At 43.6% G+C, this 14,181-nt stretch overlaps 2 protein-coding genes across 2 annotated transcripts in view; both read right to left on the bottom strand.

Moving 5' to 3' along the window:
* The window catches only part of fgb (fibrinogen beta chain), a 285,364-nt gene that overhangs the window by 113,819 nt on the left and 157,364 nt on the right, over positions 1-14,181 (bottom strand). The gene's annotated exons all lie outside the window — the stretch shown is intronic.
* Positions 1-14,181, bottom strand: part of LOC144680621 (uncharacterized) — a 188,906-nt gene that overhangs the window by 173,257 nt on the left and 1,468 nt on the right. The window contains exon 2 of the mRNA XM_078542247.1: positions 864-964. Within this exon, the coding sequence (XP_078398373.1) occupies positions 864-964 (101 nt within the window). The remainder of the gene's footprint in view (positions 1-863; positions 965-14,181) is intronic.

Raw genomic sequence — 14,181 nt, 5'->3', positions numbered from 1 at the left:
TTGATGCTGAGGCTCACTTTAGTAAAAATATCAGTAAAATTATGAGAACGAGTTGCCCACCAACCCATTGGTCAAGGGAGATGTATGATCAAATAAAACAGGCACATAATTTGAATCCTGAATGAAAGATCTGGAAAAGCCTCTGTTCGTCAAGTTGATCCTCAGAAGGTGAAAAGATGAGTGCCCTTAGCTGAGGAGCCCAAGGACCCAAATTTTGCAGGCCCAGTCATGCAAAGAGCCTCAATCTCATATTGAGACAGTAACTTGAGTATCCAGTTAAAATGGCAGGGTAGTGGGACAAGTCTATTACCTGCATCTGCAACAGATTGCAGAAAGCTTCACTGAACCTGCAGAACAAGCTAGGGACAGTGACAGCTCCAGAAGATTCATGCAGCAGCAAAGCACTGAGTGCAGGTACCAGGGATAGTGATGGCTTCTAAAGTGGTCGATATCATTGCTTCACTAGAGGCTTTGGTACTAGACACATCCACAGGCCTTCCGAAACCTGACTGGGGCTATTCAGTCTGTAATTTTATTGGCCAGTAACACCTCTGAACATTTGCCCTGCACCAGTGGGCTAGAAGGGATTTATCACTACCACCAACCAAGAACATCTCTGCAAGGTGAAGAAACATAACAATGAGATTTTCCCATCACCCCACTTAAAGTAGCAACCCTCCTGAGGAACAAACTTCTTTGGCACCATCTATGAAGACTGTCCTAGAATTAACTAACCACAATGGAGCATAGTTAGGGATGGTACACTAATGTCCCCACTTGCCCCCCAAAAAGAACCTTTGGACACACTGTGTACTATAACCTGGCTACACTCCTATTGTTGAATAATAAAAACATATTCTCACAGGAGATTTGGCTTTAGCAGCTGCGAGCAGTGACATGGTGATTTCAGACAGGTAATCAAACACCAGAAAATCCAGGTTTCCACCAAACACCAGCTGTGGAACTAAAAAGACAGGTGAAAATTATTTTTGGATACAGATTTACAAATGCACAGAAATATTTTATGTTACAGCACTGATTATGCACCTATATTCACATGTTATCATGCTCTCACTATGTAAAAGGACACTGGAGCTTTTGTTCTAACATTTTTACAATGTAATTGAGACTACGCTACAAATGAACATACAGTACCATCTTACAAAGGAAAACTTGCGTGCGTTTTAATGAGAGTCTGATGTATTTATAATTCCTATGCTATATCTGATATCTTCTATCATGTTATTACTCTCTTCCGCACTGACGGCTGCCTCATTTACAACAATGCTGAATTTTATGGCTCATTTTCTTTCACTAAACTTCAAGTGAAAATCCTTGGATGAGGAATTAATTGAGTAGTGGGATTTTGTGTTTAAGTTTATTATGAGATAAGTTTGGAATGTCCCAAATTTTCTCCCAGTGGACAAAGGCACAAAACTGCCAACAGTTCAGCTTAAAATAGCATTTTGGTCCAGGGCCATTGGAATTATTATATCAAATATGGCTTTTGCCATACCACTTATGATAAATACAAAAAGTTGAATTTTGAACACAACAAGTGGTGAAACTTCATTCAGAACTCCTAAAAATTGGAATCATTAACTCTGCTTCTCTCTCTACAGATGCTGCCTATGGGCCAGATTTTGCTGTCCAAATAATGCTGAATTTAATGGTGCTCAGTTATGTAAATTGCCCAGCAAGCTGTACTGAGGAAGAGACACCCCGTGAATTGCAAATTGTCACCGGTTACTGGACGAATTGCGTCGCTCTGCCATTAGCCTCACGAGATGGCAGTTTGCCCTCGACCTCTCCATGAGTTTCATGAAGTTGCTGTGCTTTCATATTAATTGCCCATGAAGCTCACCACAGAAAGTTAGGGCTACAACTTAACAAAGTACTTTTTTAACAATGCCAATCAACCTCTCCAGGGCAGAAAGGAAACAATTTAAACTGTGGAGCTCCATTCCTAGAGTAAGTATCTAGGGGTTTTTAATTTTTTTTACATTTCCTTTCATTCCTTTATCTCTCTGTCTTAATCTGATCTTTCTTTTCCTCTCTTTATTTTTTATCTGTACTTGATGTGATTCTAATTCACCTTCCTCCTCTGTCATTCCTCTGTTTCTTTCTCAGTTCTCAAGTCTCATTGGTTAAGGAGATCGAGTGTTGGTCCAGTCAGTCATTGACGTCCCAGATGCCTCGTTGCCCTCACCATACCGTTATCAGGCTGCACCTCCAGCAACTCACAGGACAAAATATTTGAATTGATGGGTAAGGAAATTAAGTTTAACTATCTCGATCAGCTATGAGATGTCCCCTTCCAGCAAAACCTGGGCCTATGTTTCCTTCATACGATATCTTGGGGCCATATGCAATGTTCTTTGTTTTCAGGCAATGGTTTGATCTTTGGCTTTTAAAAGCAGACTTCAGTAAATCTTCAAACAAGCTTAATAGATATATTGGAACAATTGCAAAACAATCAACATGCTCAATTATTTTAAAACATCCTAAAGTATTTATTTCAATTAATGCTTGCAGAATTATTTATTTTAAAAATGGTAGTGTACATCATGTGGTTAATCCATCCTAATGAAATAAATAATTTCATGACTGAAAGTTTGTGATGAACAGCATATAATAACTACAATGAAAGTAAAACACATATAATAACCAGGGTGCCTAGAATTCTGAAACATCTAAAAATCAAAATCATTAGTAAGAGAATAAAGATTGATCCTCCAACACACATTGCCAAATAGTCCACACATATTTATGTTCTAGGAAATGTGTAATAACAGGACATTTTTAAATGAAAACAAACACCTTTACAAAACAGCATTTGAACTATAAACTTACAGCATCTTATAAGAAGGAAACAAAGAAGATGGGCTGAAGCAGAGACTGCAGAAAGCAGCGGAAAAACTGGAAACAGTGGGTCCTGGAGCAGCTTGGCAACAGCCACCAGAGTGAGCCACCACAACAGCCCACCGCTGCACACCAACCAACCAGCCAGACTGACGTCAGGGTCAGCTATGGTCACCCGATCATTAATGGCCACCTAACTGGCAAGAGTCAATACCATTGGGTTCATCCCAATTTACAACTAGCCACCTGCAGTAAAAAGGACAACTCAGGATCCAAAGCTTTTAGGAGCTGTGACATCAACATCTTGAGCAACAGAACAGGAAAGATAGCAGGGTTGAAAGAGCTTGGAAGAGCAGGGAATCAGCATTGGAAGGGACAGTGGGTGGGATTTTCCAGCCCCGACACCGGACGGCATTGTCACGGGCAGGGTGGGAAAATTTGAAAAGCCATGAAAAGTCAACGGCTCTACAAATTTTTCCGTCCCACCCACAATGATGCCCGCTCATGTCAGGGCTGGAAAATCCCTCCCATTATGTCTCTTCAGTCATAGAAATGTCCCACAAAGAGCTTCAAGCTCTCCTATTAACCAGGATTTTTACTATAAAAGTTAACTGTTTCGGCCATTTATCTAGTTTCCAATTCTGAAACGTCTTTGGCTTCTACTTGTCATATTCAATTGTCCAATTGTTTGGTGTTTGATTATGTGTGTCTGTTAACTCTCTGCTCTATGTGCTGTTAGTTAGGTCTAAATGTGATTACTGAGAAAGAGGTACTAAAAGCAAACTGTAAGCTTGTGACTTCAGACATTTTAAAACTTTGTAAATAAAGGTCCTGTTCAGACATAAAAACTAGTGTGTCATCTCTGCGAATCTCCAAAACATAAAACGCAACTGGCAACGAGGATGATGGAGAAAAGTTTAAATTTACTGGCTCCAGCGTTCCTTTCTTCTCTGGGGGAACCAGCCATGCGGTGGGATCGATGAATTTCAGGGTTCAAGACCTACTTAGTCGCAACATATATGGGCGGTATGTAGCAGTGACCTGCAAGAAGGCGATACTCGTCTGTTGGCTCAGAGATGAAGGCCAGTGAATATTTGAGCAGCTCACAGAAGACACATCTACATTTGATACGGCATTAAGTGCTCTCAAAAAATACTTCGGGCCAAAGAAAAGTGTGATTAGTGAAAGGTATATGTCTCGCCAGAGATGCCAGGGGGCCCTCGTGATCAAGTACCCTCAACAATATACCCAAAATGTGGATGTACCCGTTGGCTCCCACCACCATGTCCAGCTCAAGGGAAAAAGTGTAACTCATACTTAAGGTGGGATCACTTCGCAAAGGTTTGCAGGACATCAAAGAAGAATTCATCAGTTCAACGCGTGGAGGAGTCTCTTCCTGAGACTGAGGTACAGCATGTGTTTACCATCATGGATGGTAAAGCATCAGGTGACTTTAAGGCTTGCTCAGTTGAGATCGCACCGTTGCTCGTTGATATTGGCACAAAAGTATCTATACCGAATGGCAAACTCTACCATTGTTATTTTTTGCAACTTTCTCACTCTCTTGCGACAGACACCATTCAAGCTTACGATGATTCTTTTATTCCAGTTTTGAGGACAATCACAGCTCCAGTGCATTACAAAAACATCACCCTAGACAGATTCACATTCTACATAGCCAAAGGCAGAAGCCTTATAGGGGCAAACCTGTTAGATAAGCTTGGCTTCAAACTTAAAAGACCCCACCAGAGCACATTGTAACATGTTCAACGACACAGAATACACACACCAGTATCCTTCCTTATTTTCTGGACTTGGTCATGCTCCTCACATTGACACATCAATTCTGCTAGTTTCACAAAATCTGAGATGATTGCTGCTTACCGATCTGTGCCGAAGTGCCACAGGAGCTGAAACAACTTGAAGGAGACGGTATCATTGACTATCATTGGCGGTATCGACTCATCATCTTGGATATCAAACCTAGTCATTGCATGATGCAAAAATGGCAAACTTAGACTATAAGCAACCTTAATGTGGTCAACGAGCAAACATTCTAGACAAATATCCACTTCCTATAATCCAAGAACTGTCAGCATCATTTCAGGATTCCACAGTCTTCAGGGAGCTTGACATGCATCTTCAGATACCACTCGTGGAGCAAAACCAATATTTTACAACTTTTGTTTCAAGGCCACAGAATGCCCCAAGGACTATGTTCAGCATTAGTGCATTCCAAAAGGTCGTTTTTCAGTGTTGTCAAATGTTAAGGGAATGCTCAAACTACTCAATGACATCATTGTCCATGGAAGGGACAAAGTAGAACACAATCAGCAGTTATTGGCAGTGCTCGCTTGACCTGCACAGCACAATTTGATGTTCAACAAGGACAAATGACATTCACAGCATCCAAGATTGACTTTCTAGGGTAGACAGTGACAGCAGATGGAGTAAAGCCTACACACAACAATGTCAAAACCATCCATGCGCTTCTGATCCCGTCTAAAGTGAAAGAGTTGGCATTGTTCCTCGGTACTAGCAAGTAGGCAGAGATCGGGAAGCCTCTTCAGAAGCTAGTGTGCAAAGACGCACAATGGAAATGGACAACTGCATAGCAAACAATGTTTGGCGCGTTAAAAGTAAAGATAACATCTCTGTCAGCCCTCACACATTTCAGCCCACATGCAAAAACATATGTCTCAACTATGCGTCAGGAAATGCAATAGGAGCTCTACCCTCACAGTACATGGAAGGAAGTGAATGACCAATCGCTTAAGGCATCACGCCTGCTGTCACAAATTGAATGCAAATACTCTCCTGGAGAGTGGGAAGCAGCAGCCTGCAACTAGATTGTGATCGTTAGCACATGTATCTCTATGGTAGAAAGTTCATTCTTTGCGCCAATCAAGTACTGACTACATTGTTAGCCACATCAGGAGCTGGTCACCGACCTCTATGCATCTACTGATGGTCAGTTCATCTTCATCATACAACTTCAAGGTCGAGTATCTTACAGGTTCACGCAACCAAGTAGCTGATATGATTAACCGTATTAGTATCTCAGACAGCATTAGTGATAGCGAAACGACTTGCAACACTGAAGACTACATGATCGCAGTGATTTCACGTGCATCAGCGAATCTTGTTATGTGAAGGCAGAATCAGTGACAGACAGGGTACTGCAGAATGTAGGCCAGTATCTAAATCCTGAGTGGCTTCATGAAACAGAGGAAAAACTGGTCCCATGCTACAGAATATGAACTCACATTGCTTGATGACAACTGTATCACATGCAGGACTCGAGCGGTTATCCCAAAAGTGTTACAGCAACGTGTATTACATCTTGCCCTTGAAGGACATTCAGGTGTTGTTAAGATGAAACAACAATCCCGTGATGCAGTCTGGTGATCAGCAATAGATCACTGTATGGAAGAGTTAATTAGAAACTGCATAGCTTGTACACTCAGAAAAATCTGTTAAACTGTGTCCGCACTCTACAATCGATTCATGGCCAACAAGACCTTGGCAACAACTGTAAACAGATATTTTTAAGATAAGTGCAAGCAGCCCCTAGAAATCAACGTTTTTTGTTTGTTGTTCGTGATCTACAGAGCAAATGATGGGAAATCGCTACAACAAATTCCAAAGCCACCACTACGGTCATTGACATTCTAGACAAATTGTTTACAAAATGGGGTTTGCTGGAGTGTGTCACTACGGACAATAGATCACAGTTTGTTTCCAGCCAGTTCACTGAGTTCACTTTCACTCTGACATTCTTGTTAGATTGGAATGATGGCTTAAGAATCGTCAGTGGCATGCAAAAGTCACAATCGGTCATAAGCTTAGCTAGTGCCTTTCCAGTCAGAGAGTGTGGGATGGATCTATATGTGCAAAGTAGGATATGATTGGATTGTTGAAACGTTTTCCCCTCCAGAGTCCACCAATTGACATTGTGATCCAACCCGCAATCAAATGGTGGCATTGAATGATTCAACAGGGTGACAGTCTGAGAGCTAGTATGTCGGAGGGGAATACGTTTCAACAATACAATCATATCCTACTTTGCACATATAGATCCATCCCACACTCTCTGACCGGAAAGACACTAGCTAAACTTATGACCGATTGTGACTTTTGCATGCCACTGACGATTATTAAGCCATCATCCCGATCTAACAAGAATGTCAGAGTGAAAGCGAACATGTGCAAGAGAACAACGATTCGAAGCTGGAGACTGGGATGGCATCAAATAGCCAAATCGCAACCACAAGCTCACATCATCTCCATCAGGACTAAAGCAGATCAAGCAGTTGCTCAGTACCAATGCTTATCCGTTGAATGACAACACAAAGTCGAACACGAGATGCTTGACAGGGAGTAGATCAGGATATTTCAAGGACAGTAACTATAAGGACACATCTCATTTTCCAATGAGTGACTGCGTTGTTGATCATCAAGGTGATCATGCGAACCTCAAGTTCACAGATCTAAGCCCCATCATCAGAGACCTTCATATCTCAAAGACTATTTCTGTACTTAGAGAAAATGGACACAATGAACTCGAAGGAAAGACTCGATGTACATATGTTTGAAGTTTATGATGGTTTCATTTAAAATAAATTTTATAGGAGGGGGAAGATGTAGTATTCAATTGTTACGTGTTTGATTCTGTGTCTGTTAACTCTTCTCTGTTCTGTGGTGTTAGACAAAGCTGAGTGTGGTTACTGAGAAGGAGATTCTAAAAGCAAACTGTAAGCTTGTGGCTGCGGACATTTTAAAGCATTGTAAATAAAGCTCCTGTTAAGACCATAAGACATAGGAGCAGAAGTAGGCCATTTGGCCCATCGAGTCTGCTCCGCCATTCAATGAGATCATGGCTGATCTGATAATCCTCAATTCCACTTTCCTGCTTTTTCCCCATAACCCTTGATTCCCTCACTAATTAAAAATCTGTCTATCTCAGTCTTGAATATACTTAACGACCCAGCCTCGACAGCCCTCTGTGGTATAGAGTTCCACAGGTTGTCTACCCTCTGAGAGAAGAAATTCCTCCTCATCTCTGTCTTAAATGGGCGCCCCCTTACTCTGAGATGATGCCCTCTGGTCCTAGACTCTCCCACAGAGGGAAACAACCTCTCAGCATCTACCCTGTCAAGCCCCCTAAAAATCTTATATGTTTCAATAAGGTCGCCTCTCATTCTTCTAAACTCCAATGAATACAGGCCCAACCTACTCAACCTTTCCTCATAAGAAAATCACTCCATACTCAGGATCAATGCGGTGAACCTTCTCTGGACTGCCTCCAATGCTAGTATATCTTTCCTTAGGTAGGGGGACCAAAACTATTCACAGTATTCTAGGTTTGGTCTAACTAGTGCCTTGTATAGTTTTAGCAAGGCTTCCTTATTTTTATACTCCAATCCCTTTGAAATAAAGGCCGACATTCCATTTACCTTTCCTGTTACCTGTTGAACTTGTATGTTAGCTTTTTGGGATTCATGCACAAGGACTCCCAAATCCCTCTGTGCTGCAACCTTCTACAGTCTTTCTCCAATTAAATAATATTCAGCTCCTCTATTCTTCCTGCCAAAGTGCATAACCTCACATTTCCCCATATTATATTCCATCTGGCAAGTTTTGCCCACTCACTTAACCTGTCTAGATCCCTCTGTAGACTCCTTGTGTCATCCTCACCACTTGCCTTCTCATCTATTTTTGTGTCACCCGCAAACTTGTCAATAGTAGTTTCACTTACCTCATCTAAATCATTATATATATATTGTAAATAATTGTTGCCCCAGCACTGATCCCTGTTGCACTCTACTAGTTACAGGTCGCCATCCCAAAAATGCCCCCCTTATCCCAACTCTCTGTCTCCTATTAGTTAGTCAATCCTCTTTCCATGCTAATACACTACCCCCAAAACCATGGGCTCTTATCTTACTAAGCAGCCTTGTGCGCAGCCCCTTATCGAATGCCTTTTGAAAATTCAAATTTATTACAGCTACTGGTTCCCCTTTATCTATCCTGCTTGTTACCTCCTCAAACTAATAAATTTGTTAGGCATGATTTCCCCTTCATGAAGCCATGCTGACTCTGCTCGATTAGATTATGTATTCCTAAATGCTCTGCTATTACATCCTTTATAAAAGACTCCAACATTTTCCCAATGACAGATGTTAAGCTAACTGGTCTATAGTTACCTGTTTTTTTGTCTCCCTCCCTTTTTGAATAAGGATGTTACAATAGCCGTTCTCCAATCCTCTAGAACTTTTCCAGAATCTAAGGATTCTTGGAAGGTTACTATCAGTGCATCCACTATCTCTGTCCTGTTAAGACATACAAACTAGTGTATCATTTCTGCAAAGCTCTGAGGTATAAAACACATCACTACTTATAATTCAACCGTGCAGGACAAATTCTGTGCTAACTTTCCCAGCTGTAGAACCACAGAATATTGGGTGCCTATAAACAAGCCTACAGTCTCAGCAATAAAGAATTATGATTTTCAGTTTAGGGACTCTCTAAATTTCAACTATTACATCCCATTAAAACGAGTGATTGATACTCCTCATTCTGCCTCTAAATTTTAAAAAACATGTTTTTTAATCTATCACTGCCACCTTGAGGCGATTAGAAGTATAATACTAAATACAAACTGAACACACTTGGAGGGTTCACAATAAAATACATTAATAAAAAAAAGTTGTTGAACTCAAGTACAGATAGGAAGCTGAGGCAACAAAAACTTGTAATAATATAGAACCTTTAATATAGAAAAAAATCTCCCAAGGAACATCACAGATTGATTGGCACTCCTTCCACAAACATTCACTCCCTCCACCACCAACGCACAGTAGCAGCAGTGTGTACCATCTACAAGATGCATTGCAGGAATTCACCAAGGCTCCTTAGACAGCACCTTCCAAGCCCACGGCCACTACCATCTAGAAGGACAAGGGGAGCAGATAGATTGGAACACCACCACCTGGAAGTTCCCCTCCAAGTCACTCATCATCCTGACCAGGAAATATATCGCCGTTCCTTCACTGTCACTGGGTCAAAACCCTGGAACTCCCTTCCTAACAGCACTGTGGGTGTACCTACACCACAAAGACTGCAGCGGTCCAAGAAGGCAGCTCGTCACCACCTTCTCAAGGGTAATTAGGGATGGACAATAAATGCTGGTCTAGCCAGCAATGCCTACATCTCGTAAATGAAATTAAAAATTGACAAAAAATGAACACTGAACTCAAGGAGTCTAGGAGGATGGTAAAACCTGTTTGATGAGATAGATTCTAAGGAAAGACCCTAAAAATGAGAGCAAGGTTGAGGGATTTAGGGAAGAAATTCCAAAAAGTGGGACCCAGGCAGCTCAAGACTTGGGACAAAGAGAGGATAGATGCACACAAGAGGTTAGGGTGAGCAGAATGGAGATCATGGCATGGGAGAAGGGAGGATTGTATGTCTGAAGTAAATTACAGAATTAGAGAGGGGAAGGACATTTAAACATAAGATTAGGAATTTCGAAATTTAAGGATGTGAGAGACTGGGAGTCTCTGGAGATCAGCAAGGGGTAAGCCAACTTTGATGCAGGCAGAATAGGTGTATCAGAGTTTTGGATGAGCTAATATTAATGGTAGGTGGGGGATGGAAGGCTGGTCAGGAGACAGGTGACAAAGGAACAAGTGGGCTGAGGTAACCTAGAAGCAGACAATGTTATGAATATGGAAGTGAGAGGTCTCTGTGCTGATGAGGACATAGGGTTGAGTTTTGGCTTTGGGGTGGGGCGGGGAAGGAAACAGGAGCTGGGACTGTTTCCAGGTCCCAAGCCCACCCCTGGCGAGGAGAAGCCGGTCACTTGTTAGAATTCTGCCCTTTTATTGCTATGGAGACAGGTTCCCTGCCTAATTAAGGGCAGCGGGCAGGCTCTTGAAGTTGGAGGGCCAATCAGAGGCCTTCCAACTTTAGAGGAGCACCCGGCTGCAATGAATGGCATGTTACTGAGACAGTACTTCAAAAAGAAGGTACTCTCTCAGCTACTCTTTTAAAAACTTAGTTAAAATAAGAGACTTCAGCCAGCACACCACTCTGAGGTGGGGTTAGGGGATTCCGTCTAAAGGGCAGATATTGACTGCATCCGCATCTAGGCAGGCAGGGAGGGTCTCTAGGCCTGTCTGGAGTGCTGACATCCCATCCCGTTGCTGGGTGTCCAGCTCCAGGCATTTGACATGCCAACTGTCGCATCAAGAAACTGGAGGCCTACTGCAAATTTCCAGTCTCTATAAAATGGTGTTAACAAAGCTCCTCATGACCCTAATTGGGCGCCCACCTCATGGGGGAAGATGATCTTGCCTGGCCCCCAACGCCCCCCCACCCCCCCCCCACCCCAAAATGGCCAACACTGGGAACAGTGCCGGGAGATTGGCACAGCAGCCGACGCTGGTATTTTCAGACTCCACCTGCCTCCGAGCCTGACCTCAGCGGGGCCTGAAAATTTAGCCCATGGACTCAGAAGCTCAAGTCAGGGTCAAACAGGGCACTGAGGAAACAGTCTGGTTCAGTCTGAGACAATGGTCAAGGGAAGAGGGTGAGAGTACATTGTGGTGGGCAAACATACAAATGTTGCTGAAATTTAAGTAAGTTCAAACATTCCATACTTGAACATGTAAACATGTTTCAACTTGGAGCACAATGTAAATTTTCAAATTTTCACCATCTGGTGTAGAGCCGTAGCTTTTGAATGTATGTTTTCTGTTATGTTAACTTCCCCACAATATGATATCAGGACTAGAGGCGATGCTTCATGTTTAAAAACTATGCATGAAAGGAATTATTATTCCATGTCCAAATCAGTCATGGTTTCTTTTTCTGCATCATTTAAAAAACAGGGTTGCAGGATGTGGAAAGACATGGATCATTAAACAGTGGCAGCACAGGTAGGAAAGGCTACAAAAATGCAAACTGGAGCACATTCCACCCAATTAGATCTCAAAAATTCAAACTGGACTCTACAACTTCCACAGGACACCAATTTGCATATTTAAGTAGACTTAACCTTGAAGCAAAGAATATAAATCATCCATAAAAACATACAACTAATTTTGAATTTGCACCAAGCCTTCATTAGACTGCAGCTGGTAAGCTGCACAGTTTTGAGCAGCCCATGATAGAAAGGGCATAAAAGCAATGGAAAAGTTTCAGTGCAGATTTAATAGAGTATAACCTGGGATGAGAGATTACAGTTGTGAAGAAAGATTTTCACTCAGGATCTTCACTCAGGTTGAGAAAAGTAACATAATCAAGGTCCTCAAGATTATGTGGGCTCATGATAAGGTAATTAACGCTGAATTATTTCCAACGTGGTAACAAGTGGGAATAACTTTGTTATAATAAAAATTAAAGATGGGGTTAGAAAAACAAATTCTTTACACCAGAGTGATTAGAATGTACAACTCTGACAGAAGCACAATCAATGAATTATTTTAAAAGGGGCTTTCAAATTTACTTATAAAAGAGGATAATTAAAGGGGGTAGGTGCAGCAAATCCTCGATTAAAGTTCTCAATCACGTTTTCGACTCCAAGTCCTCACCTTTCCTGATCTCAGTTGCTTCCCCCAGCCTATCCCTCCGAGATTTCTCCACTCCTCCAATTCTGGCCTCTTGCACATCCCCAATTCTAATCATTCCACCATTGGTAATCATGCTTTCAGCTGCTTAGGCCCCAGTCTTAGGAATTTCCTCCCCAGTTTCTCTTCTCCTTTAAGAAACTCCTTAAAACCTACCTCTTTGATCAAGCTTTTGGTCATCTGGCCTAATATCTAATTATGTGGCTCAGTGTCAAATTTTGATTGATAGCACTCTGCTGAAGAGCCTTGGGATGCTTTACTACCTTAAAGGCACTATATAAATGCAATCTGTTGTTATTGTTGAATGGGATTGACTGTGTTAAAGTTGACAGTTTTTCTCCAATTAAACAAGTTAGGGAGAACCACAAGGGCCACAATTTTAAATTGCTTAAGGCCAAATTTAGGTTAGATGTCAGGAGATGCCTCTTTTCCCTAGAGAACAGCGGATCTTTGGAACTGGCTGGAAGCTCATGAAGTTCCTTCAAATGAGACCCGAGCCTCTTTCTGGCTAGAGCAGAAATCACCTAAAACACAGATACTGCATAGAATTCTCTGGGCCAGAGTGATCTCCTGGACTATTTTCAATTGCCTAAGTAGGGGAGTCAGAGAGAAATTTCTCAGGCTTTCCCTCCAACAAATTGGCCTGTGGTTTTAATTTTTTTTGCCATTTCCAGTATTTCACACTGTTGAATAGAGTTTATACTGTAGATATTATGATGCGCAAGGTATCACCTTATGCGGGGGGGGACCAGGACAATGGGTGCGGCAGAGGCCAGAAGATTGGGGGAGCAGGAGAACGGAGGGAGCAGGAGATTTGGGGGGGGGGAGCATGAGAACGGGTTGGAGGGGGAGCAGAAGAACAGAGGGGATAGGAGCAGGAGAGCAGGAGGCGGGGGTCAGGAGAACAGATGGGGAGCAGGAGAACAGGGGTGGCAGGAGAACGGGGAGAGCAAGACAACTGGGGGAAGCAGAAAATCAGGGGGAGGAAGAGAATGAGGGGGTGAGATGGAGAACAAGGGGGAAGGAGAAGGGGGAGGAGGAGAATGAGGGAGAGGAGAATGGGGGAGGAGAATGGGGGAGGAGAATGGGGGAGGAGAATGGGGGAGGAGAATGGGGGAGGAGAATGGGGGAGGAGAATGGGGGAGGAGGGGGGGGGAGGAGAGGGAGGGGAGGGGAGGGGAGGGGAGGGGGGGGAGGAGAGGGAGAGGGAGGGGAGGGGAGGGGAGGAGAGGGAGGGGAGGGGAGGGGAGGGGGGAGGAGAGGGAGGGGAGGGGAGGGGAGGGGGGGGAGGAGAGGGAGGGGAGGGGAGGGGGGGAGGAGAGGGAGGGGAGGGGGGGGAGGAGAGGGAGGGGAGGGGGGGGAGGAGAGGGAGAGGGAGGGGAGGGGAGGAGGAGAGGGAGGGGAGGGGAGGAGGAGAGGGAGGGGAGGGGAGGAGGAGAGGGAGGGGAGGGGAGGAGGAGAGGGAGGGGAGGGGAGGAGGAGAGGGAGGGGAGGGGAGGAGGAGAGGGAGGGGAGGGGAGGAGGAGAGGGAGGGGAGGGGAGGAGGAGAGGGAGGGGAGGGGAGGAGGAGAGGGAGGGGACGGGGAGGAGGAGAGGGAGGGGAGGGGAGGAGGAGAGGGAGGGGAGGGGAGGAGGAGAGGGAGGGGAGGGGAGGAGGAGAGGGAGGGGAGGAGGAGAGGGAGGGGAG

This window comes from Cetorhinus maximus, chromosome 1 (assembly GCF_964194155.1).
Source record: "Cetorhinus maximus chromosome 1, sCetMax3.hap1.1, whole genome shotgun sequence".
NCBI lineage: Eukaryota > Metazoa > Chordata > Chondrichthyes > Lamniformes > Cetorhinidae > Cetorhinus > Cetorhinus maximus.
The sequence above is the reverse complement of the archived record's forward strand: the minus strand, read 5'-3'. Positions and strand labels throughout refer to the sequence as shown.